The following is a 22,391-nucleotide window of genomic DNA, read 5'->3' as shown; positions in this document are numbered from 1 at the left end:
TGTCTTGGCTGTCACGCTGCTCCCAGAACAGAATGCAGGTCTGCATGGAGAATTGTGAGGTCCATGTCAGTCCCACGGAGCACAGCAGGGTAACAGACTATTCCTGTAGTGTGCTGGCTGCCTCCATGAGCTCTAACGAGCTCTAACTGTTGTGCTTTCCACCACCTGCTCCAGTTACCCAGCACTATTACCAAGCAGATGATGGGAGGGGGCAGGGAGTGACACAGGATGGGTGTTTGCATGTCTGCTGCACTAAGAAGGGGTTCCATCATGTCCTCACCCCAGCCGTGCTCCCACTGACACTCAGGAACAAAGCACCCGGATAAGTGTCACCAGGCCAAACCTCAAGACTTATTCTCACATTTTTTAAAAATACAGATTTTTCTTTATTCATTGTGAATAGATTAAAAACACAGCACAGAGCATCATTCCAACAGCCTGGCAATGCAGTTCTCTTTATCTTCAAACGAACATCACAAAACAAATTGTGCATATTTCTGTAAATGATTTTCAAACTGCTCTCAGCCCTCCTCACTGTACAGCTCACTAACAGGATACCACCCGAGGGCTCAGGGTAGTCTACAGCATTAAAAAGTATTGGCAAACAAATTACTGATCATGGTATTTTTTTCACTGAGCTATGTGGATGGACATTGACATATCAGATCTATGGAGAGCTGTCAGTAATTACTGAATGTAGCAAATGAATCTACATCAAGAAGTGTCAGTAATTACACTCTACTCCTTTACTTACACATTTTGGACGGTTGCATTCAATCTCCTCTCCTCCCTACATGGCTGGTGGGGTTGTTGCACGTTTGCTTCCTTCTCAAGGAAAACCTCAAACTCTTGGCACCAACACCTTACAGGGAAAACAAAACCTTTTATCTCCATTCATTAGAATGCCTACACTGTAAGTTCAGCACAAAACACTCACTGTTCAACCACCTTCAGAGGTGAATGGTACATTTGCCTTTCATCACCAAGTAATAATTAAACAATATGGAGAGCAAAAAGGCCACCGCCATGTATGGCTTAAGATTATGCAGACAAGATACAGGAATTCAAGTGTTTGGGGATTATAGTGTTTCCTCCTTATCAGCAATTTTCTGTAACTGACAATTAATACCATTAAACCATTCTCAGTCTCTTCTGAAGAACCTTTTAGAAAGCTCAATTGTAAACTACAGGAGATGATGTTAAATTCAGATGAAAACTCCCTGGTGTTAATACCATGGAAAATAAGCTCTGTACCGTATGGTAGTATTTAATAAATTACCCAACATAATCTGGAAATTTACATATATATGTGCATCTATCCTTCATCATTCAGCTCAAATCTATCAAAGCATCATGTGAAGTTACTATGTGAACCATAAGAGAGCAGATAAAACACACAAAGCCATTTAAACCAGATAAATTATTTTCCATACATAGCCATAGGTAAATCAACATTGCCTACGTTTTACAAATATCCCTCTGGAAATGCTGGAAAGTGTATTCTCATTTTCAGCGAGATGTCCTTGCTTTGCCAAGAACTGAGATGTCTCTGTAAAATACAGTACAGACTGGAAATCACTGGGTAAGTACTACATGAGATCAGCAGAATCCTACACAGTGAGGTTGTTATATTGTACAAAGTGTGAAAATGAGAGCGGTAGCTGGATGCCTCACCTCCTTAGGATCATTGGTGTTCTTCTGATAGTAAAATATGCAATGCTGGCAACAACATTCCGCCCTGAATAACCTCACTGTTATTCTGAAATCTTTTTTCCTCCACCTCTCCAAACTCCAAGGATTCTATCTAGAATTAATCTGAAAATAAGCCAGTGCCCACTGAAAGAATGGGACTTGTTAAAAAGAGGAGCTGCATGCTTCACATGCTTATATTGCACATTTACATTCACATGCAAGTTTGGTGAGATACGCCAACAATGAAGAAATGCTGTGAATGTAGGGAAGTTTATTTATTCTGTGTGTGGGGGGAGAAGAAAAATGTAAACACACTGATCAGCTGCTGCATATAAAGCAGAACATGTGAAACCCAAGCAGTCATTGGGTTCGCTCTTCATCCAAAAAAAAGTGAAAAATAAACATAAAAAAAAAAATCAGCCTCATCTGTTCTAAGAGTTAAAATATATGTCTATATAAAAGGTCAAGAGTGTCTGTACTACAGCTTGAAAACACTTGACAGAAATACACTATAGTGACCTACATCCCAGCTGCATTTGTATTTTCATCTTCAAAAGAAGTTAGAAAACTAAAAGTACAAAAAACCGCTAACGCCACAAAAATATATCTTTTTAGCTGCAAACGTAGTAATTCTTTAAAAAAAGTTTATATACAAGAACTGCTTCATTGAAATGTCATTCTTCCATCATCGCCCAGGCCTCTTCTGCTTTCTGGTAGTACTGATTTGCCAGTCTGCCCTTCATTGCTTCCATTGCTGCTTCTGCTGCTTCTGTGTAGAGATCACCTAAGGCAAGAAACAGTATCAGTCACACTGACAAGATAAAGGCATTTCTCTTTATCATAAAGGACAAAAATAACTTAACTTAACTTAAAATACAAGCAGCAACCTGCAGTTCAGTGGCCTCACAGGGAGTGAAGGATAACGCCAGCTTCTTGGTGTGCCACAAGACTGGAGCAGGCACCACCCACTACCCCTGTCATCAGGGAAATCTTTTCCCTTCCCTCCCCCCCAGAATTTTCAGCCTTACATCACTCACTGTCATTACAGCTTGAGATTACCGAGCCTCTGAATGCTTTATAGCAGCTGAACAATGTATATATAAAAAAACGTGGACTCACCTGATCTCTGTGGGTCCTTGTCCAGGTGGAACCCTCCTGTCATTAGCATCTCTGCTTCCCTGGCCAGGAGCAGATACCGGGGCTCATCCTGAGTGCCATCATATTCACCTCCCTCATCATAGTCAGTCATGTTCAGGGCAGCGTTGTACCAGTACAGAGCCTCCTTCCAATCCTGTGCTCTGATGTTAAAAAACATTTACAAGGTTGTTACCTTAGGAAACAAATATTCCTTGCACTGTAGATTCAGAATTCAATTTTGCACTAGACTTTCAGAGCTTTGATGGCCTTCAAAAACACAAATGTTTTCACAGAGGCTCACTAACTCTGCATTGTAGCACCAGGTCACTATACCAGGTGAGGCTGGGGTCACTTTATGGAGAAGTTATCTCGATGAGCTCCTCAGTGAGCTTTCATTACCAGTTATATGCTTTTGGTCTTATGGCTTAATAGCTCTTCATGCGAACAGAAGATGTGCAGCAATTATAATATTCAAATACACTAACTAGAAGTTAGATTACTCAGTCATGCACAGTACCTGTCTGAACCTAGATTGACACCTGTATCGTATGCTCTTGCTACCAGAATCATGGAAGGTCGGTCTCCAGCTTCTGCTGCTCTCAGCAAATAATCAAATCCTTTTTTTCTGTTCTCCTTTGTGTCCTAGTAAAATAAGGAAAATCTCTAAGACAAATGTTTTTAAGTAAAACCACCCCATCCTTTCTCTAACACTAAATGCCTGTTCTGCAGGTTACTAATGGCTGCAAGTGTTGAACATGTCTGAAAAACAGGCTCCAAATTGCTGAGGAGATGAATAATAAAATTACTTCAAAAAAACTTCCTAAAGATACACAGTGATTTCCAGCAATATCATCAGCAGGCAGTGGTTTTGATGCTTTGTCCAAGTCCTTAACTACAAAGTCATGCATTTTCTCTGAAGAGGCTACAGAACATCATCACTATGTCTCCATTTCCTCCTATTCTCATATTTTTCCAAGTGAACACGACTTTGGGTTTTCAAATTTTCTTTCCTTTTCCTTGTTTACCTCTAAGGTGACCTCAGAAAGAATGTGATGTGGCAGCTGAGAGCACATGAGTCCCAACCCAACAATGGCTTCCAGCTCCCCGCAGTCTGCAGCGTGCTCCAGGTGGAACAGAGCCGACTCACGATCCCACTCCTGGTCCTTCTCACAGAAACGCCCAGCCTCATGGTAACGAACCATGGCCAGATGAACCTAGAACATGGTAATACAAGAAAGATATACAAGTTTAAGTACAGATTTGATTCTTCAGAAGCCATGTGCCCATACTTCACTGAGGCACAGAAATACCTCACTGAGGTAACTACTTAAAGTTGTGTACGTTCCTGCAGAATCAACAGCAGAATCCTTTCCAAAAGAGCCCAACTACTGCAAGTCTAAAGGCAGATGGCATACATGGGTTCCTAAACTTAGACATCCCTCATGAAGTATGATTAGGTGACAGAAAGCATTACACACTTGCCACTTACTTTCACCTGCATGATTAACTCACACAGGGAGGCACCCATACACAAATAAAAATACAAGATCACTTTTTCCACATGGAAAGAACAGAATTACCAAATCCATCCTACCTTCCCAAGGATTGACTTTCCAATTTTCTTTTCAAGTTCTAGTGCATTGAGCCTCTGAATTTCTTGAGCAACGCAGGATGGTCTGTGGATGTGGACTCTGGAGGAATTGTAGAGATTCCACTTCTCCACACTTATCTGAAATATGGAATATAATACCAAATTAAAACTTTTATACTATTCATTCTGATTGCCATTCAGAAATCAAAGCCTCTATGGATAACACCACTGATTAGTAACTTATTATTCGAAAAAAGTAGTTATAACAGGCTGTATTTTATAAAAGCAGGTCTGTTTTCACCTAGTTCAGTTACGTACACAGTGGTGCAGGCACTTACAACACCACAGGCTTTGAAAATGAAGTGCAGAAATGAAATATCAAGTTAGGCAGGAAAAAAACCCACAGAACTATGATTTCTTTTTGAGTTAGAAACCCAGGCAGAATCACTAATTTACACCAGGTATCAGTTACAGAGGCGTCAATTTATTTATGATGGTATTTCTTTAAGTGAAAAATAAAGACAAAAACAAAAAGGAACAAACACAGAGGGGTAAGTTATTATTAGCAGAAATTCTGCAGCTGAAAAGGAAGTAAAACTGATATCTGATTTAGTGATGTAAAGTTAAATGGTAGATGAGCAGAACAAGCAGAGACAGGCAGAGTGGTAAACTCATTGTCTATGAACATTTCTGCTTTGTTTACCCTTGCAGAGCTTCCCAAACTGTCTTCATCAGATTCATGTCTTCGGTTGTTGTTTGAATGGCCCTATGGTAACATAAAGATTTGCAACATTTAGATTAAAGCAACCAATGAGTGCAAGTTCACTTGAATCACTTCAAGTATGAACAAAAGGCTTAATTCTGCTAAGCCCACAGTCAGGTTCCTACCTTGTCTCTATGATCCAGATCTTCTAGCTCACTTCTCTTCTCACTGGGATATCCACTGTCTCCACCATTTTCAAAGTCCTACAGAAGATGAGAAGAATTAGCACTACACTTTGTAAGGATCTCAGCTTGACACTTCCACAGAGGAAAACTTCTGCTTGGTTTAGTAATGTAAGTTGTGCTACCTCTGACAGACAAAGCAAGACTTAGTGACTCAGAAGGTACAGTTTGAGTCCATGTTACCTCTAAGATACATTACAAGTAAATAAATAAAAATCAAGGATGCATATTCAATCAAGCCACGAGTCCATTTAATGTAGTTTTGAGTCTTAGGCAGTTAAAAGATGAAACAATTAATGGACAGCCCTGGTATGGCATCCCCGGTGTAGGAAAATTCCTTTCAGAAGCTTACTGCAGTCTCCTCAGGTAAGATTCTCTAACATCCCACAGTGTGGATATTTGCAGAGACCTAATCAATGGGGATTCTGTTTAGATGTCATACCACAGCTGCTAGCAAAAGCACCAGAGGCACACGCAACATGCAGGCAGGGGAATGAATACATACTTTAATTATCTGTTAAAATATACCACATGTAAATAAATTTCTGAAGAAGAAAAAAATACTATTACAAAATAAAATATTCTTTATAAGAAACAACAAATTCAGGCAGGTAATATGACCTGCAGCACTGAGAGTGGGCTGAGAGCCTTCACATGCTTTCACTGAGCAAAGCCTTCTGATAGCTCCTTGAAGAGATATTCATTAAGGAACTGCAATCTCATTTTTCATTGGAAAGACACTCACCCTTTGGTTATCAAGGTGGTCACAGTCTTTGTGAACTAAATTATCTACTTCATTGAACACAGGCCAATCTAGGACAAAAGAAAAAGTGCATTTTATTCTAAGGATAACATGCCTAGGGAGAAAGACGTTACCTTACTTCAATCAGTTTTTTAATAAAAACATCCTTACGAAACGAAAACATCAATTGTCCACACAGAAGTACTTTGACTAAATATAACATACTGTGTATTTAAAACCAACCAAATAACACAAGTCACTGCCAAATATTTAAGGACCCTCAAGGAAGTTAAGTGTGAAGAGCACTCACGAAGCACGTCCATCTTCTGGCTGTGGGGGGTTACAGAAGAAGGAGAGCAGGGCAGGGAGTCAAATGCCACATCGCTCATGCTTTCATCTCCAGAGTTTTCAGACAGGCGGGACAGCAGGGGAGGCCGACTGCCAGAGATGGTTCTCACCCGGCTGCTGCCACACTTCTCCTCTGTGCCACGCAGAATTGTCTGAGCCGATTCCTTGGCAGATTAACAAGAATGAATATATATATATTCCCACGAATAATGCTTCGCCGTATTCAGAGTATGATACAGGAGTCAACAAGACTGCTCCTCCACAAGGGTCCTCCACAGAAGTAGGGGGAAAAGTAAGCATGTACACATAACTCCCTTTGCAAAGTTCTAGACCTCAACAAAATATCAAGTCCTGGCATTACTGCAGCCAGAGAAAATTTGGGTTAAGAATGAATTTCATTCAAAATATATCCTCAGGTTCCAATCTTGCAAACATCAACTGAAGCTGAGATTAGTTAAAGGTGAGCAGTGCTATTCTTCTTTACTTTCCAAATTAGTTTTGTGACCTAAATAAAAAAACACCCTACCAACAACTTTAGCATTCAAAGATTTGGTCCTAAATGTTTGCGTTGCAATGTTCTCTACTTATTAAAGTTAATGCATGAATTCAGAGCCAAACACAGTGTCATGGTTTTGTAATTTTGCTATCAGTATTCCACATCATAACATCATGTTAATATGTAGTATATTAACATACAGCAGTTTAAAATTTGCTGTTATTTTAAACTGCAACATCAGTAATTAACGTGGTTTTATCTGCCACATAAATTATATATTTTAGTTTTATTAACAGTGCTTTTAAAATCAGAATAAATCAGCTATATTGCTTTTTCCCTCCCACCCCCCATCAGCACTTACCAGCAATTTGTTACTATGATCCAAGGCATCTTTTTCTTTGGATGAAAGGTCAAACGGTGCAAGGCCCATGCTTTTGCAGATCTTGTTACATGAATGAGAATGAAAGAACAAGGCCATACCTCGAACACCTGTGGCATTGAAAAAAAGACGTGTTTACTCAAAGTTTACATGATGGATTACTTATTAAAAGCTTGAAGTTCTAAAGAGTTTTCTAAGAAACCAAAAGAAGACTGTAAAGAAACAAATAAGTAAAAGTAGTCTGCAAAATCTTCAACAACTACGTATGCATAGGATACAATAAATAATCAAACAAAATTGGAGAGAAAACAACATCTAAACTCGATCGTGCTTACAAGACTTTCTGTGTTTTATGAACTTCACGTATGGAGCTTTAACAACATGCAAGACTTACCACTCTATATTCATCAATGCCCATTTATGCAATGTGGCAAGGAAATTAAAGGCCATAATTATTGCTTTCACGTTGTAGGAAACTACTTCATTTCATGACTTGTTTGGCCTAAGAATGGGCCAGCAGACATAAGCCACAATCAGCTCCTGTTTTAAATCTGCCTGTGATAGCAACAGCTGTCCTGTACAAGGACTGTTTACAACAGAGGTTCCCCAGCTGTTTCCAAGGCCCTCATAGAAGTGCCTGCTTGCTCAGCCATGTAGCTGCTGCTCAGCAGAGAGCAAGAAGAAAAAAAATACACATCCACTAACTCAAGAAACAAGATACTGGTTTTACCTAGGTTGCCATCTCCAAAATCTGTACCACTCTCTGTATGGATTTGAGGGTCTGTGTAAAGATCTCCAACTCCCTGGATATCAACAATGATGAGTTGATGTCCTGAGCGCTCAAATGTGAAGTGGCTGAAGGCCTGCAAAGAACACAGATGTCTGAGAAAACTCACCCGTGAATTACCAAAACCAGCAACACTTCCTGTGACTGCTCAGTAATTGCGAATGAGAACAGACACCTGTACTACTGAAACAGACCTGGTAGGAACATCATGATGAAAGCAGTAAGAATCTAAAACGGTACTACAGAGTTTTGTCCCTGTGTAAGCCTGGAGTTGCACAGATTACACTTGGGCATAAATTCTGGCTGACTGGCTCATGTGAAATCATGCAAGTCATTCAAGCAGGGTTTTGCCCTGATCTTAACCTGGAGGGCATAACAGAAACAATTATACAGAAGCAGTTCCTCATAAACTGTTTCATTAATTATCACCACTTGGGCTGCATCAAAATACCCAATATCCTATGCAGCAGCTGAATAAATTCAACATTATTTGTTGGGGAAGAAGTAATTGCTTCCCAGGGTCCAAATGTGGATGAAAATTTCAGACATCTGCTGAATGCAAAGAAGTGTCTGTTGCCTCTCTGACACTGCTTGTCCAACCTGGCCCGACTCAAAGATGGGCTAACAGGGGTAGGGGCAAAGAGCACCATGTGAACATGCTGTATTCCTCTTTCCAGTACAGGAAATTCTGTTTCCCATACAGCTCCTGCAGAGCTGCTGGGCAGAGGGAATAACCAGCAGCCAGCAGAGCCAGTGCAGAATCACCTCTGCATAAACGTTCTGGCAGTGCTGGTGGATCTCCGAGCTCTGCAGCTCTCAGACAATGTTTCTGCCACCAGGAAAAACCCCACCACATTATGCAAAAGGAAAACATGAGCATCTCCAGGAATTATTCTTTCACTACTGTGCCCACTGGGAGGCCCTCCAGAACAGCTGATCTGGCTCTGCCTTCATGTATCAGACAGTGAAATGTACATTGTATGCTTTAAATGCTGTGTTCCAAGAATGAGGCATAAAAAGCCCTTTGGCAGAAAGCTGAGCCATTAGGATCTTCTGGGAAGGCCTCCAAAAAAGCACTGCCAGGCCTGGGGGAGGTGACTGGCAGTGATAAACAAACACTTTCACTGCAGCAAATCTCACAGAACACTTTGTTCCCAAACTGTGAAAACACAGCACTGAACATAAACGTCCTGCTTACATTGAGCATCACATAAATACCTTAAAAACAGGGAAAAATGAAAATAATGTAACTCTCAACTCCCCATAAAACACTGCAGCTGATAAAAACATGCTCTTAAGCACAAATGCAGACAATGCTTATTTGGATGAATCAGATATCTTCCACCTCCTTTTGTGTATTAGTCTGAGGCAAAAGCAGACTACTTACTACAAATTAAAGCCTTCCTTAATTCAATGGGACTTTAATAATAATTACAGGCATCAAATTTCTTAGAGGCAATAGGCTTATGGTTCCCAAAGAGTATTTAACCACGTTCAACTCCACTAAAAATCAAGAGACAGTGAAAAGCAAAAAAGAACTGCTCAGCTCTGAAAAAGCAGGCCCCAAGTAAGGGGAGGACACACTGCAAAAAGAGAAACACATTTGGCATTGTGGTGTAACGCCTGCAGTTTCCTTTCTTGGCAGTAACACTTCTGAACAGAGCCAACAAACTGCTCCCAGCAGACTCTATGGAAAGCATTACACAAAGCCTCACTTGCGGAGTAAGACGAATGTTGTCATCTCGCACAAATCCAGAATTTGAGTTGTATTTGATGTATTTGCCCTCTATGTAATGTTCCAGATGAAAGAGAGGCTTTCCAGGTCTGTTCTTCATTTCAATAATACAGGTCTGTACTATATCCACCTACAAAGGGAAGGAAAATAAACAGTGACTAACAGAATACTGTCTTCAGATCAATGTGCATGTGAATGCTCCAGCTGTGAACACTCTGCCAGAAAAAGAAGCCAAATAACTGCCAAGATCTGTCTGTTTAACAGAGGGATGGAAGATAAGTCATGTGCTTCTTTGGCTATTGGGGGAATTTCATAAATTAAATGCAGTCATTTCAAAACAGTTTGTTTCTGTAAAAATTCTTAATTCTGAAAAATTCTTAGCACATGTTGGCTATTTTGTTTCTTTGGAGACTTTAGGAGTGTGCTGCAAAGAGTCTGCAAGATACACAGTAACTGCTGCACAACTTGTAGAAGTGCTTCTTCAAAGGACTGAAGACTTTATACCGTTTGGATATTTCTGTATCTGCACCAGACACATTCTTAAAGGAGAAACCAGTGTAACTCTCACTGCGATTATTGAAGCCATGGTTACAGTCAGGCATTTGCTGCCAGCAGCAGATTAAAGCAGTTTATGCACATTGATGCACACCAGAGACAGCCAACAAACAGCAGCTACTGCCTGGGAATGCAGGACAGTCCCAGACCTTCATCCTTGCATTGTAATTCTTGCCTTTTAAAAAGCAGATTGATGCTTGAGGTGCTTTTGTCCAGGAACAAAAGACCAGCTTTGAATCTCATGTGTTTGTGCACATCCCTTGCAAAGAGGACAAAAGCTGCTCTCAATACCCTGAGCCTGGTTTGATCCATCCACCTGGCAGTTACACTCAACTTAATGCTTTGCCCTTTACATACTGTTGAGACACCTAAAGGAGAAAGAGTCACAGCATCTAAATTATTTGGAAAATTTCTTGACCAGTCCTTGGGTCCTGGGAGATTTGTATTTGAGCAGCTCCAGGTTACCCCATTTCTTCCTGCTATCAATGTCAGAGAGGTATCCAACTAGGTAGGTGCACAAGACTTAAGCATCTACCTTACTGGAGCACTAACAGTTAAGTGCCTGCTGAAACTGCTGCTGGAAATCAATACTGTGACATCTCTGGTTATCTGAAAAGCAGCTGGGTAAATACCAAAAAGAGTGAAGCAAACATCATTTGATTTTGGTGTTCAGTCAACACTTGAGGACAGTCTGACATTCACAAAGTGCCTAATTTTGGACAGTGGAAGGGAAGTTCTGCAATTATTTCATTAAAACACAACCAACATTTAATAAAAGACAGAGCAGGGCAAGAGACTATTCAGCAATTAAATGTAATAGAATATGAACAACTAATCCCCTTTAAATGCAGTTGAAAACTAATAGAAGAGCAGGACTGAATTATTGCATAGCAAGACCCATGAATGTACCTGTTTGGGTGGTTTGTGCCGGTTGTACTCTTCTCCCCACAGTTTTGCTTCCATCTGAAGTCGGACATCCTCAAAATACACCTCCCTGCCTACACTCTCTATGTACCGCTTGGCAACATAGTTATAGGCAGCTTTCCAGTTCTGATTGTGTAAGAAGTTGGATAGCTTTTTCCTGAAAAATAAAGCACTTTTGGATTAAAAAAGAATCGTTTTAATTCAGTCTTCCCCATTTCTTTATCTCCACTGACAATGCCAGGCCATGAGAACAGGATTACTCTCTCTGGGGTGGATCTTACATCATGTACCAGATAGATTATCTGAAAAGCAAAGCACAGGCAGGGGAAAAAGGAAGAACTAGCATTCCTTATGAATGGCTGAGAGCCTTCAAAGCAATTGTTTCACGTGTCTGCTGCTATTTATTTCCACAGTGAACTTACACCTTTCCTGACTTTTCTGTCACCACCCCAATCAATAAATAAATAAATCAATAAATAAATAAATCAATCAATAAATAAATAAATAAATCCACAAAACAGAGTATGAGGGAGTTTTACAGCCAGCAATTATTTTATGTTGAAATGAACAAGGAGTGGCATTTCAAGCAAGAAACCAGAGGAGACAAACCTCTCCTAAGAGAAGCGCAAAGTGCTGCTTTCTCAGCACGCAAAGGTGCCAACTATTCAATATCCTTGTACTCCAAGAAGGAAAACTGTAGATGACAGTTTTTGCTCTAATTTTAGCGCCTGCTGATGTGCAAATCTCTTAATCCACAGGTCCCTGGATTGAAGAAAAAGACCTCCTGTACGGTTACACAGTCACTGTGACACAGGGCTTGGAAGGAAGGAGCAAGTGAGCTGAGAATTAGACAGAATTTGAAATCTGTCCAGGTCTCTTAAGAAACAAAACACCACTGTATAAAACAAAACATTTCATGTGCTCTTCTCAAGCCAACACTCCCTGAAGTTTATTGAACTAAGCACAGCTAATGCTGTCACTGTAATGAAGAAAGACTTGTATAAATCTACAGAACTCCAGATGGGAATTATCAGTGCATCACAGAGATTTATAGAAGATTTAGGACCAGGGAGATGGCACATAAATTACATTTTCTTTGTACAATAGGTTAAGCTGCAAAGATAAATCTGTTTCTGTCACTACTCAAGATATCCCCTAATGTGAAACTTGGTCATGCAGAAATACAAACTAAAAGCAGTGTCAGCAGATTAAGATTTGTTACTTCCTAGGCTTCTTTACTGCTCTTATCTACGTGTCTCTGCAAGCACAGAGCCACCAGCATGAATCCATTCCAAAACAATGAAAAACTGAATGACTGAGAGGTTACTCTGCCCCTTTTTTCCTCAAGTTGTTTTTGAAACTCAGGAGCTTCTCTTCCTAGAAATGAAACCAGACATGAAATGCAGCCTCTTTAGATTCTGCAGCTGGAACGAAGAGACAAAACCTAAAAGTGCACACGTATGTTTTCCAGGAAAGTCATAACCAGAAACTGAAAGAACAGGGCACTCTTCTGGCACGGACTCATTTACACCTAGATGCTGATGCCCACACACATATTTCCTAATATTCAGAAGGCAACAAAATAGTTCCTCTTGCCTTCCCTCACACTTCACTGTTCTGGAATGAATAACTGCTAACGTTCAAGCTCTGTCTTACTCAGGACAAGATGTCTGGTACACATGATCCAAAGGAAACTCCGTGAGGACAGACTTCTTTACCTAGGAAGGCATTCTGAGTTGACACTGCATGAGCTCAACTATTCTTCCCCTTTTTTCTGTGCCCAAATAAGGGCCTGAAGATGGCCTTCAGACTGCGCACACAGCCACACTGAATTTAAAGATACTATGGCACATTTAGAACCCAATAAAAATGAAACAAAGCTGCAGCTTCTGTATTTTTATGAGTATTTCACCTCCAAGAGATGGTTAAAATAGCACGAATTTACAAATTTCTAATTGCTAGAATGATTAGACTTGCTAGAGCCAGGCACAACTGCACGTTATCCATGCTGCTGTGGTTCCAGTAGAGGCTATGGGTTGGCTTTCTAAAGCAAGCTCACTGGATACCTACATTGCACTTCCTTGCATTTTCCCTAAGAGAATGATCTGCATTCTGAATCCCACTCCCTGTGCTGTGGTTGGAGTTGCATAAACAGAAGTAAACCCCTTAGTAATGCCTTTTAGAAATACAAAGCAGGGATCCAATGGGGAGCTGCACTTTACATAGATGTCACATCTGTGAGAAACTCCAGTCACCACAGAGGAAAATACTGCAATAAAGATAAAGCCAACAAACACTTACGTTCTGAAACATTCTCGCATTGCTCCACGGCCAAAGGGCTGGGAAAAGAAATAAACAAACCCATCACTGTCATTTTCACAAAGTTAATTTCTAACCAGTAAGAGACACAACAGTGCCTCCCCCCTTATACTCTGGAGTACTTCTCAAATAGGGTCCATAGCATTTCTATACCCTCAAGGAAAACTGGAAACCCACCAGCCACTAAAGACAATAATTTGGGGAAAAGAAGCACAGAGAGCAAGGTGATTCCAGCTCATCCCTAATCACAGGATTTAACTGCCAAGTTTCAGTAGCTTCTATCCCCACATAGTGAAAATAAGTAGGCCTACTGCCAGGCAGAGATAAGGCCAGCAGGAAATGGGAGCGCTGAGATGGGACAGAGATCTCTTCCCATCTGAGATGGGAAAAGAATCAAATGGCTCTTACAGTGCTGGTGGGGAAGGCCTGACTCCACATTCTACTCTTCTGGGGGAAGAAAAGTGTGCTAGGATCCCAAAACATAATGGGTGAGCCAGAACAGAAAAGAAAGGAGAAAAGAAGAATCAAAGCTTTTATGTGAGAAAAAAATCCTGCTGCCACTAGTCAATAATAACAAGGAAATGATAAATTTGAGGGCTAATAAACACAAAGGGCAGCATGGTCTTACTTGTGAAGCCATCTTGATGAGAACTTCATCTTCAACCCAGTCTCCAGTAACTGCATTGTACCTGCAAACCCAGAAGTTGTGCTTCTTAAAAATAATGCAGAACAAACCAAAATCCTCCCACCTTCACTACCTGTACTTCCTCATCTCTAATTAATTGCTTGAAAGTCCTGCTGCCACTCAGTACAACTTCCAGTCTTCCCACCGTGCTCCTGCCCTCCTTACATGGTTAGTCTTCCAGATGAGAAAGAAAAAAATTATCCCTCTTCAAATGGACGCTGCATACTATGGACAGTAAACAGACTCTGCTACCAAAGCATGAGTTTTGTAATGATGCAAAATAGGCCTCATCTACTTTGGTAGTAAATCTCCTCTGCGATGGCAGCTCACTGGGGGCACAAAGAGCTCTACCAACCTCTACAGGCTATGGCTGTGACAAGCAGAGGGGCACAACGCTGCATCACGAGGGGAGCAAGTCTCTGCATAACCCCACAGTAATACGAACCATGACTCCAGTTTCTCCTCACCCCCATAACTCCCAATACAGTAAAACCCAATGCAGTCTGTGGGGAAGGAGAGTGCAGAGTGACAGTGTCATGTGATAGGAATGAGGCCTCCCCAAACACTGATGCTCAGGGGTCATTAACTGGTCTCTAACTCCTACCCATTCCTCCTAGAAACCTGTGTCAGTAGGGTAAATGTTTTGGCAAGGCCTAAAGCACTGAGAATAGCTCACAGGCCAGACTGGGTTTCAGCACGTACACCATGCTGAGCTATTCTGGGCTTTGTAAGGATGTAAATTCCACAGCAATACTGCATGGGTAAGCAACAATGAAACTGTTATTTTGGGAAAGGCACAGAGTATCATTTTTTTCCTAAGCTATTTAAATACTTGCAACATAAATATAAAACACTGCAAAAAATCTGCTTGTTTATTGGAATTTATTTCCTTATTAGATTAAGTTTTCATAATTAATAAGGTAATCAGAAAATTCTTGTTTCCTATCCGCATAGTGAAACTGCTCAGGTGGTAGAGGGAGAAGAACAAGACAGTGTCTTGCTGAAAGGTTTCATTTTCTGACTGCATGCAGTATTTATGTACCTCTGGGAGGTTTGGTTAAGACGTTCACTTTGAACACACACTCTACACCACATTTCACAGGCCCTGCATAAGACATCAGATTCTGTTTCATTTCAGCATTAAGAGCAAAAAAACCCCAGACCTGTAGCGAGTGGCGTGTTCTGTCTCGATGTCCTCAAGATGAAATTCTGCCCAAGGATCAGGCATGTGCTTTGCTTTTTCAATAGCATGTTTCCAGGTTTCCTGAAGGAGTTGCAAACCAGTGAATTATTTACAGTCAGCAGCAGCCCATGAAAAGGGTATTTTCTAGGGCACACTAGGATCTCAATGTTACAAGGAGGTACAGCTGCACAACTTCCCACAGCACTGGTGACAGCAGGAGCAGGACATGGCAGACTTCCTCCATCATTTTATTTCCCTTTCTCTGTATTTGGTACAGAAGATTACCCTGATATTTTAGAGTTTTGGCTATAATATAGTAGGTCAGAAACATACCACATCAGGTTTCATTTCAATTCCTACCATCAAAATTTACTGAGAACAGAATCTGGTATAGGACACACCAAATGTAATTTGTAAAAGTTGTAACTGGCAAACATCCCTAGGATACAATACAAATAGCAATGTCACACCTAAATGACATTAATTCCCTTCTATCGTTCTATCTTTCTGTAACTAACAGAATTTGCTGGCAGTATAAGCATGAAAAGAGCAATAGCAATAGAGCAATATGAAGGAGGAAAAACACTTTGATAATCACCAAAGCTTGCAAACTGTGCTCAGCATAAGAAAGTAGAAATTAGCACACTGTATAAAATACATTATAACAATCCCAGAATAGTAACTATTTCAATCCACACCAAGTCAGCTGCAAAAGCTCAAAGGAGTTTGCTGGAGTTTAACACCTTCCTATGCTAGCTCTATCAGGTGCATTTCTCTCAACACTTTTATCATTCTTTTTATACTGTAATGCCCCAAGAGAATTGGAGCCATGATCCTGTGATGCCTTCTGTGAGGTGAGCAGGAGAAAAGGCTGTGCTGCTCCCTCAGTCAAACAGCACCTCTGTGAGTGAGGAAATACCAGCCTCAAGGACCCCGCTACTGCCTCTGAGACACAACTTAAATATGCAGAAACAGTAACAATTTTATTTTCTACTTGATATTTAAATCTCAGCCAAAATGTTAAACGATGCAGTATAAAATTATTTCAGCAATGACATCAAGAAGTTTGTGAAGAGGTTTTTAAATGGCCACATTTATTCATATTTTGGTAGCAAATCAGCACACTGACAATTTAAACATGTCCTTTTCCACCAAGAAAACCATGAAATGAACAGAAAACTACGGTAAATAAAGTAAGATTAAAAGGCACAGCGTAATTTATTTTTTTTCTCATTCTTTCTGCATGTTTAGTAACAAAAATGCTGTTGCTTCAGATCATGTGACGATACACATTTCATACAGGTCTGGGCACACGTAACTGTATATGCAAAGAATAGGCAGGGACAGAAACAAGGAGAATCAGGTGGTCCTTTACCTACATCAAACCATTTTCAAGTAGGTGCCTCTCTGAAAGGTGATGTGCCCATGATACATAGAAATGATTTAAATAAATGAGTTTTGCACTTGAGCTTGTAGGGTGCTCTGCATACAGCTCTGTTCTAAGTGAACAGAAAGTTGGATGCTGTGTAAATGTGCTGAGTGCTATTTTCCTCCAGCATATGGCTGCCATACAGACCAAGCAGACTTCTTGCTACTATTGTCCTTGCCCACAGTAGGAAATGCAGAGGCATGCTTTAAAGGAAGTGCTGTTTCAGGGTGGAGAACAGCAGGTGAGTATTGTTTCCCTGAACAGCTGCCTTGATCACATATGGGCTGAGGCAAGCAGTTCTTTCAGGAAAAAAGAAATAAATCATGAACAAAAACAGCCACAGAAGGGGGAAAAAAGGGAAAAAAAACAAAACTTTATACATCTATTAGATATGGTGTTCATTTTGTTTTAACCTACCCGACTACGGTCAACCACAGAGCCGTGCTTAGAGCGATGCTGTGTGTCATTCTATAGGACGCATGAGAGACATAAAAGTAGGAAAACACAGGTGGTTAAGTCAACTGACAAAATAGTCTCCTCTCTGTTAATTAAAAAGAAGTTTTTTCCACTTAAAAGCCACTCTTAGACTGAATCCCTCATTTAAGTTAATTGTTAGAACATCTGTCAACAAACCTGTTCAAGTTGGCAATTTTCTCATTGGCAAATAGGAGTTAAAAGGGTCATGCTCAGTAACCAGCAAATTAATCACTGCTGAGGGCTGTCTAAAGGCACAGCATTGGCAGTAACTCTTCCATCTGCAGTTCCTTAGCCCATCCTATGCCGCCAGCAGCTCTGAGGCCTGTTCTGCAGGCAGACTAAGGCTGTGGTGGGTTAAGGTGCTGTCACCCTGGCTGGCTGCTTCACTCTGTATCAGAAACCATCGTTTCTGTGACTTCAGCAATGTTTGGAGAGCTGCCTGCTCCACATCTGATCACATTTTATCTGTGCTAGGAGCCAAGATCCCAAAGCAGGCCTTGCAAAGCCCAAAGCACAGCACACATATTCTGCTGTCCCTACTGCAGGACATAAGCTTACAACAGAAGCAGCATGATAGCTTAGGAAAGAGGAAATTATTGCAGTTTAAGTCCTTATCAGTTTCATCTCTGGCCACATGACTCAGAACTCCCACACGTATGCAAACACAGGGACAGGTTTTTACTACCGAAATAATGTCAAACCAAGCTCCCCACAGGTCTTGTCTAGCACAACACACATTAAGATCTGTCCTCTTGTCTATACTAAGCTTTCTACTCCTCATATTCTTTAGAAAATGTACATTTTAACACTTCTACTAACCAGCTTTGGCAAAAATCTTACTGCAAACAAAGCAGTTTCACTTTTCAAGGATTATTTATTAGCTAAAATTTACATAAAACCTCTGGTATCTCTGCAGAAATAAAGCATGCATTAGGCATAAGTGAGATGTCAGAGTATCTATTAAATAAACAACGTTAATATTTTGATAATGGATGCATTAATAAAACTCTAAACCTTAGTCTAAAGAAAATCTGAGGGCCACTCCAGGTGAGTATGAGCAGCACATGCTATGGGTACCCAACCATGCAGCATTTATCACTTCTGGTTTTAAGGCTTTGTTTCCTGGGGATTCCCCTCCTGTCCTAAGAGAGACAGTCTGCAATTCAATGGCAGTGTCAGACCACTGGCTTCATGGAATTAACTGCAGGTCTGGAGACAACAGACTTATTTATTTCACTGAAAAGCATTAGTTAAAAGAAACGGAGCAGTTACAGAATATTTCTCTCATGCCAACTATGCAAAATCCAAACCTTACTGAAGGCTGCAGCCAGTACTTACCTTGTAGCTAAAGGAGTTTCTAGGAGAAGAGCTGGAACTGTACTGCTCGGTTTTGGCTAAGCTGCTGTAATAATTGTCAACTTTACTACTGGCAGACTTGTTAGAAACTGGATCATCAGTTATTGGGCAGATATAGTAGTTGTCTTCATCATCACTGTCTGCATCCAGATAATTTCCAGAGGTCACGTCAGTCAATCTAGCATTATCAATCCCTTCCATACGGAAGATCAGGTCCTCGTCGGCCATGTCTGTGGGAGGGCACTTTAACTCCTGCACTGAGAGAAGCAGCTGCTGTTCCAACACACCATGCAGGCAGAGGGGAGAAGCTGGGTGGGAAAAGAAACAAAAATGGAATGAGCCATTATTTAAAGAACAAACCCAACATGGAACTGCTCGCTGGCCAATAAATAACTATGATCTGCATTTGGCTGTATAGAAGCAAGCCCCGAGTACCTCCGTGAGGTTTTCAGCTCCTCAGTGCTAGATCTGGGTTTGCAGAAGGCAAAGGCTTCCCACTGCATTTCCTTTTATTTGAAAGGTAAGCAGCTGGATTTATCTGTACATGATGATCAGTAATAATTGGTATATGGCAAAAAATTTAATACATTCTGAAGGCTTACAACGTCCTCCCACTGACTTAAATCTGCCATAGCAAAGCAATCACTCTCCCAGTGCTCCCTACATTAGACGCCTCCCCCCCACAATGCTATAACCCACTCAGGTCGATCCTTTCTAATGATTTGCATTATTTTAACAGCCCAGATAACTGCAGTCAGTGGAGCAGAAGATGGTTTGATTTGCATTATTTTAACAATCCAGATAACTGCAGTCAGTGAAGCAGAAGAGTTGAAGCACACTTCCAAAAACGCTGTGGGGAGAATAGAGCCTTTCACCATTGGAGCTGGGCACAGGGCTGCAGCCAGCGCCATGGTCCTAAAGTTCATCCTCTGCCTCGTGCAGGTCAGGCAGCAGCTAGAATTACAGCTGGGCTATTTCCATCACATGGAGGTTCAATGAAAAAATGCTGTCCTGGAGCTTGTGCTTAACAAAAAGAGACAGCTCAGAAACCTCAGCTTTTTAGTAACTCCCTGGACTGCAGGGGAACAGAACAGGGAAGGTTTGGTTACCCCTGGGGCCAAAGTGAACTAAGCAAAATGAAAGTTTAAAAGATAAAAAAATAGAATCATATATGCAACAACAGCAGAGCACTAAGTCCAGGAGGTGACATTCTTGGTATATTTTGATAAGGCCTTCTGACATATGAAGCAGCGTTAGAGACCACAGGCAGTTCCACAACAGAACCAGAGGAGCCGCCCTGCAGCACCTTCCCACACAGCCCTTCCACATTACTGCCATTGCTCAGTGGGAGCACTCGGGATCTACAGCTCCACTGGTGCAACAGGCACGTAATGCAAAGAAGGTGTGGTGAATCATAAGGGTGTTTTTTCCTGGCGCTCAGGTTCCACCCCAGCCATCTCAGCACAGCGCTGTGCCCAGCAGCTGCAGTTCTGCAGCACAGAACCTTGTGTGGAAGGGCTCAATTCCATCCATCACCTGCAGCACACGCTGCCAGGCAGCCACACTCACGTGCTGGTACAGGAAATCTGCTTCCCAGGGCATACGATGCCCAGGCTTTGCACTGCTTCCCTTCACCCCAGGCTCTAGGTGTCCTCAATACAAGTGCCTTCACTCCTGCTCAATTCCACTCATCCTACCAGGCATTTATCCACAGGGCTATGTTGAGATACTAAGGACAACATGAACAGCCAGACTAATGCCAGCTGCTTCCAAGCACAGGGCAAAGAAGCCTTACAAAAAAGCCTGAGCTCCATTCCAAGGCTTACACCCTGCACTGCTGCATTACAGCACAAATCCAAACCACGCAGCAGCTGTTACTGCTGCTGTGCTCCTGTTGTTCAGCCTCTGGTGTCCACGGCAGGAGCTTTCCTCGGGATAAGCAGCAAAGAAGAGCACAACGACCCACTTTTCCTATAAAAATCAGCCTTGTGCTACATAATTAAAGAAGAAAACGTCAAATACAAACAGTTATTAAATCCAATCACATCCCTACTAATTTCAGGCTTTTTCCAACGTTTGTCTCAATTATTTTTTCCTTTCTCTCACCATTACAACCAAGAGTCACAGCACCAGCACCGGGAGGTGAGCAGCAAGGACAACACTTGATGTGATCAAACACAGTGCACGTGTACAACCAGAGGGGAAAATTCACATCAGAGCGCTGCCAAAACACTGCTTAGTTCTGCAGGGCAGCTGCTGTGATGGAGCAGCTGGTACAGCACAATCCCTGAGTGACACCCCAGCAGCTCATGGACGTGCTGTAACTCAGCCCAAAGACCTGAGGGCTGCAGACAGCGGGAGGGCATCGGGCAGCACAGCACAGGCTGCATCGGGCAGCACAGCACAGGCTGCATCGGGCAGCACAGCACGGGCTGGCAATCGGGCCAGCACAGCACGGGCGCATCGGGCAGCACCAGCACAGGCTGCATCGGCAGACAGCACAGGCTGCATGGGCAAGCAGACAAGGCTGCATCGGGCAGCAACAGCACAGGCTGCATCGCGGCGAGCACAGCACGGGCTGCATTGGGCAGCACGGCACGGGCTGCATCGGGCAGCACAGCACAGGCTGCATCGGGCAGCACAGCACAGGCTGCATCGGGCAGCACAGCACGGGCTGCATTGGGCAGCACGGCACGGGCTGCATCGGGCAAGCGCCCAGCAGCCCGCAGCCATTCCCTCCTTCCCACCGATGACAAACGGGTTCAGCCGGTCGATCTGAGCGCCCCAAGGAGGCAGCGCCAGCCAAGGAGCCCGCGGGGACGGGCAGAGCAGTTGCTCGCCATGGGACTCACGAACGCCCTTCCGCTGCCACGAACCGCTGCTGTTTCATTGGGCTCCACGTTCTGGGCTGAACAACCCCGAGGAAACAACCGCGCCGCGTTCAGGGATTCCCGGCGGAATGGCCGCCGTTCCGAATGGCCGCCGCTCCCCACAGCTCCCGCCCTGACGGCCCCGCCACACGAAGCACTTACCGGGACCGCGGAGCCTCAACGGACCGACCCGGCCGCGCCCGGAGCCGCCTGTGGAGCGGGGCAGGGCCGGGCAGAGCGGGGCAGGGCTGCGTTGGATCCCGCCCCCCGCGCTGACCGAGCCGCCCCGTGGCGCCCTGAGGGTTGTACAGGGAGGAGCTGCCCGCGGGTTGTTGGTGTGTGTGTGACACAGCGCGCCCCGATCTCAGGCTGGAGGCGGCGGCGCTGCCCGGCCCGCAGGGAACGAACGATCCGCGCTGCGCTCGGTTCCCCGTAAGAAACACGACAACGTGCACCGGGTTCCAATGCAAACACTCACAGCCGCTCATTGCTCCATTCGTGAAGCACGGCCGCAGCTCAGCTTCTTCCTCGAGGCAGCAGCTGTGAAAACATTGAACCAACTCCTTTTCCTTGTATGTGTTAGATGGGAATTAATGTCAGTAGATGCTGGGTTAATAAAAACATGTATTAAGATTACGGTGAGGTTCCGGCCCACACAACACCCATCTCCGCTCGGTTCCCCCCGCACTGAGGCGCAGCATTGCGTCCCAACAGCTGCCGTGTCCCAGCTCGGGCCGGGCC

The 22,391-nt window shown here is 42.8% G+C and overlaps 1 protein-coding gene across 4 annotated transcripts; it reads right to left on the bottom strand.

The window, feature by feature from the left end:
- Positions 1-357: 357 nt before the first annotated feature.
- On the bottom strand, positions 358-22,303 carry EEF2K (eukaryotic elongation factor 2 kinase). Of its 4 annotated transcripts, none has more exons than XM_015877138.2 (19): positions 21,813-21,941; positions 18,763-19,088; positions 17,365-17,415; positions 15,499-15,599; positions 14,279-14,339; positions 13,633-13,670; positions 11,317-11,488; positions 9,833-9,982; positions 8,061-8,193; positions 7,313-7,440; positions 6,418-6,619; positions 6,111-6,178; positions 5,309-5,386; positions 5,124-5,186; positions 4,424-4,558; positions 3,855-4,043; positions 3,347-3,471; positions 2,812-2,990; positions 358-2,476 (listed from the first exon to the last, which is right to left on the bottom strand). In XM_015877138.2, exons 2-19 carry the CDS (start codon positions 19,006-19,008, stop codon positions 2,367-2,369), a joined length of 2,229 nt encoding a protein of 742 aa, XP_015732624.1. In that variant the 5' UTR covers positions 19,009-19,088; positions 21,813-21,941; the 3' UTR covers positions 358-2,366. The 4 variants fall into 4 exon arrangements, with proteins under 4 accessions (XP_015732624.1, XP_032303480.1, XP_015732622.1 ...); XM_032447589.1 differs by having other exon boundaries at positions 18,763-19,092; positions 21,813-21,876; XM_015877136.2 differs by lacking the exon at positions 21,813-21,941 and adding an exon at positions 22,129-22,303 and having other exon boundaries at positions 363-2,476.
- Between the last annotated feature and the right edge of the window lie 88 nt (positions 22,304-22,391).

This window comes from Coturnix japonica, chromosome 14, assembly GCF_001577835.2.
Source record: "Coturnix japonica isolate 7356 chromosome 14, Coturnix japonica 2.1, whole genome shotgun sequence".
Classification (NCBI taxonomy): Eukaryota; Metazoa; Chordata; class Aves; order Galliformes; family Phasianidae; genus Coturnix; species Coturnix japonica.
Note: the sequence above shows the minus strand (reverse complement) of the source record. Positions and strands in the feature narration are given on the sequence as shown.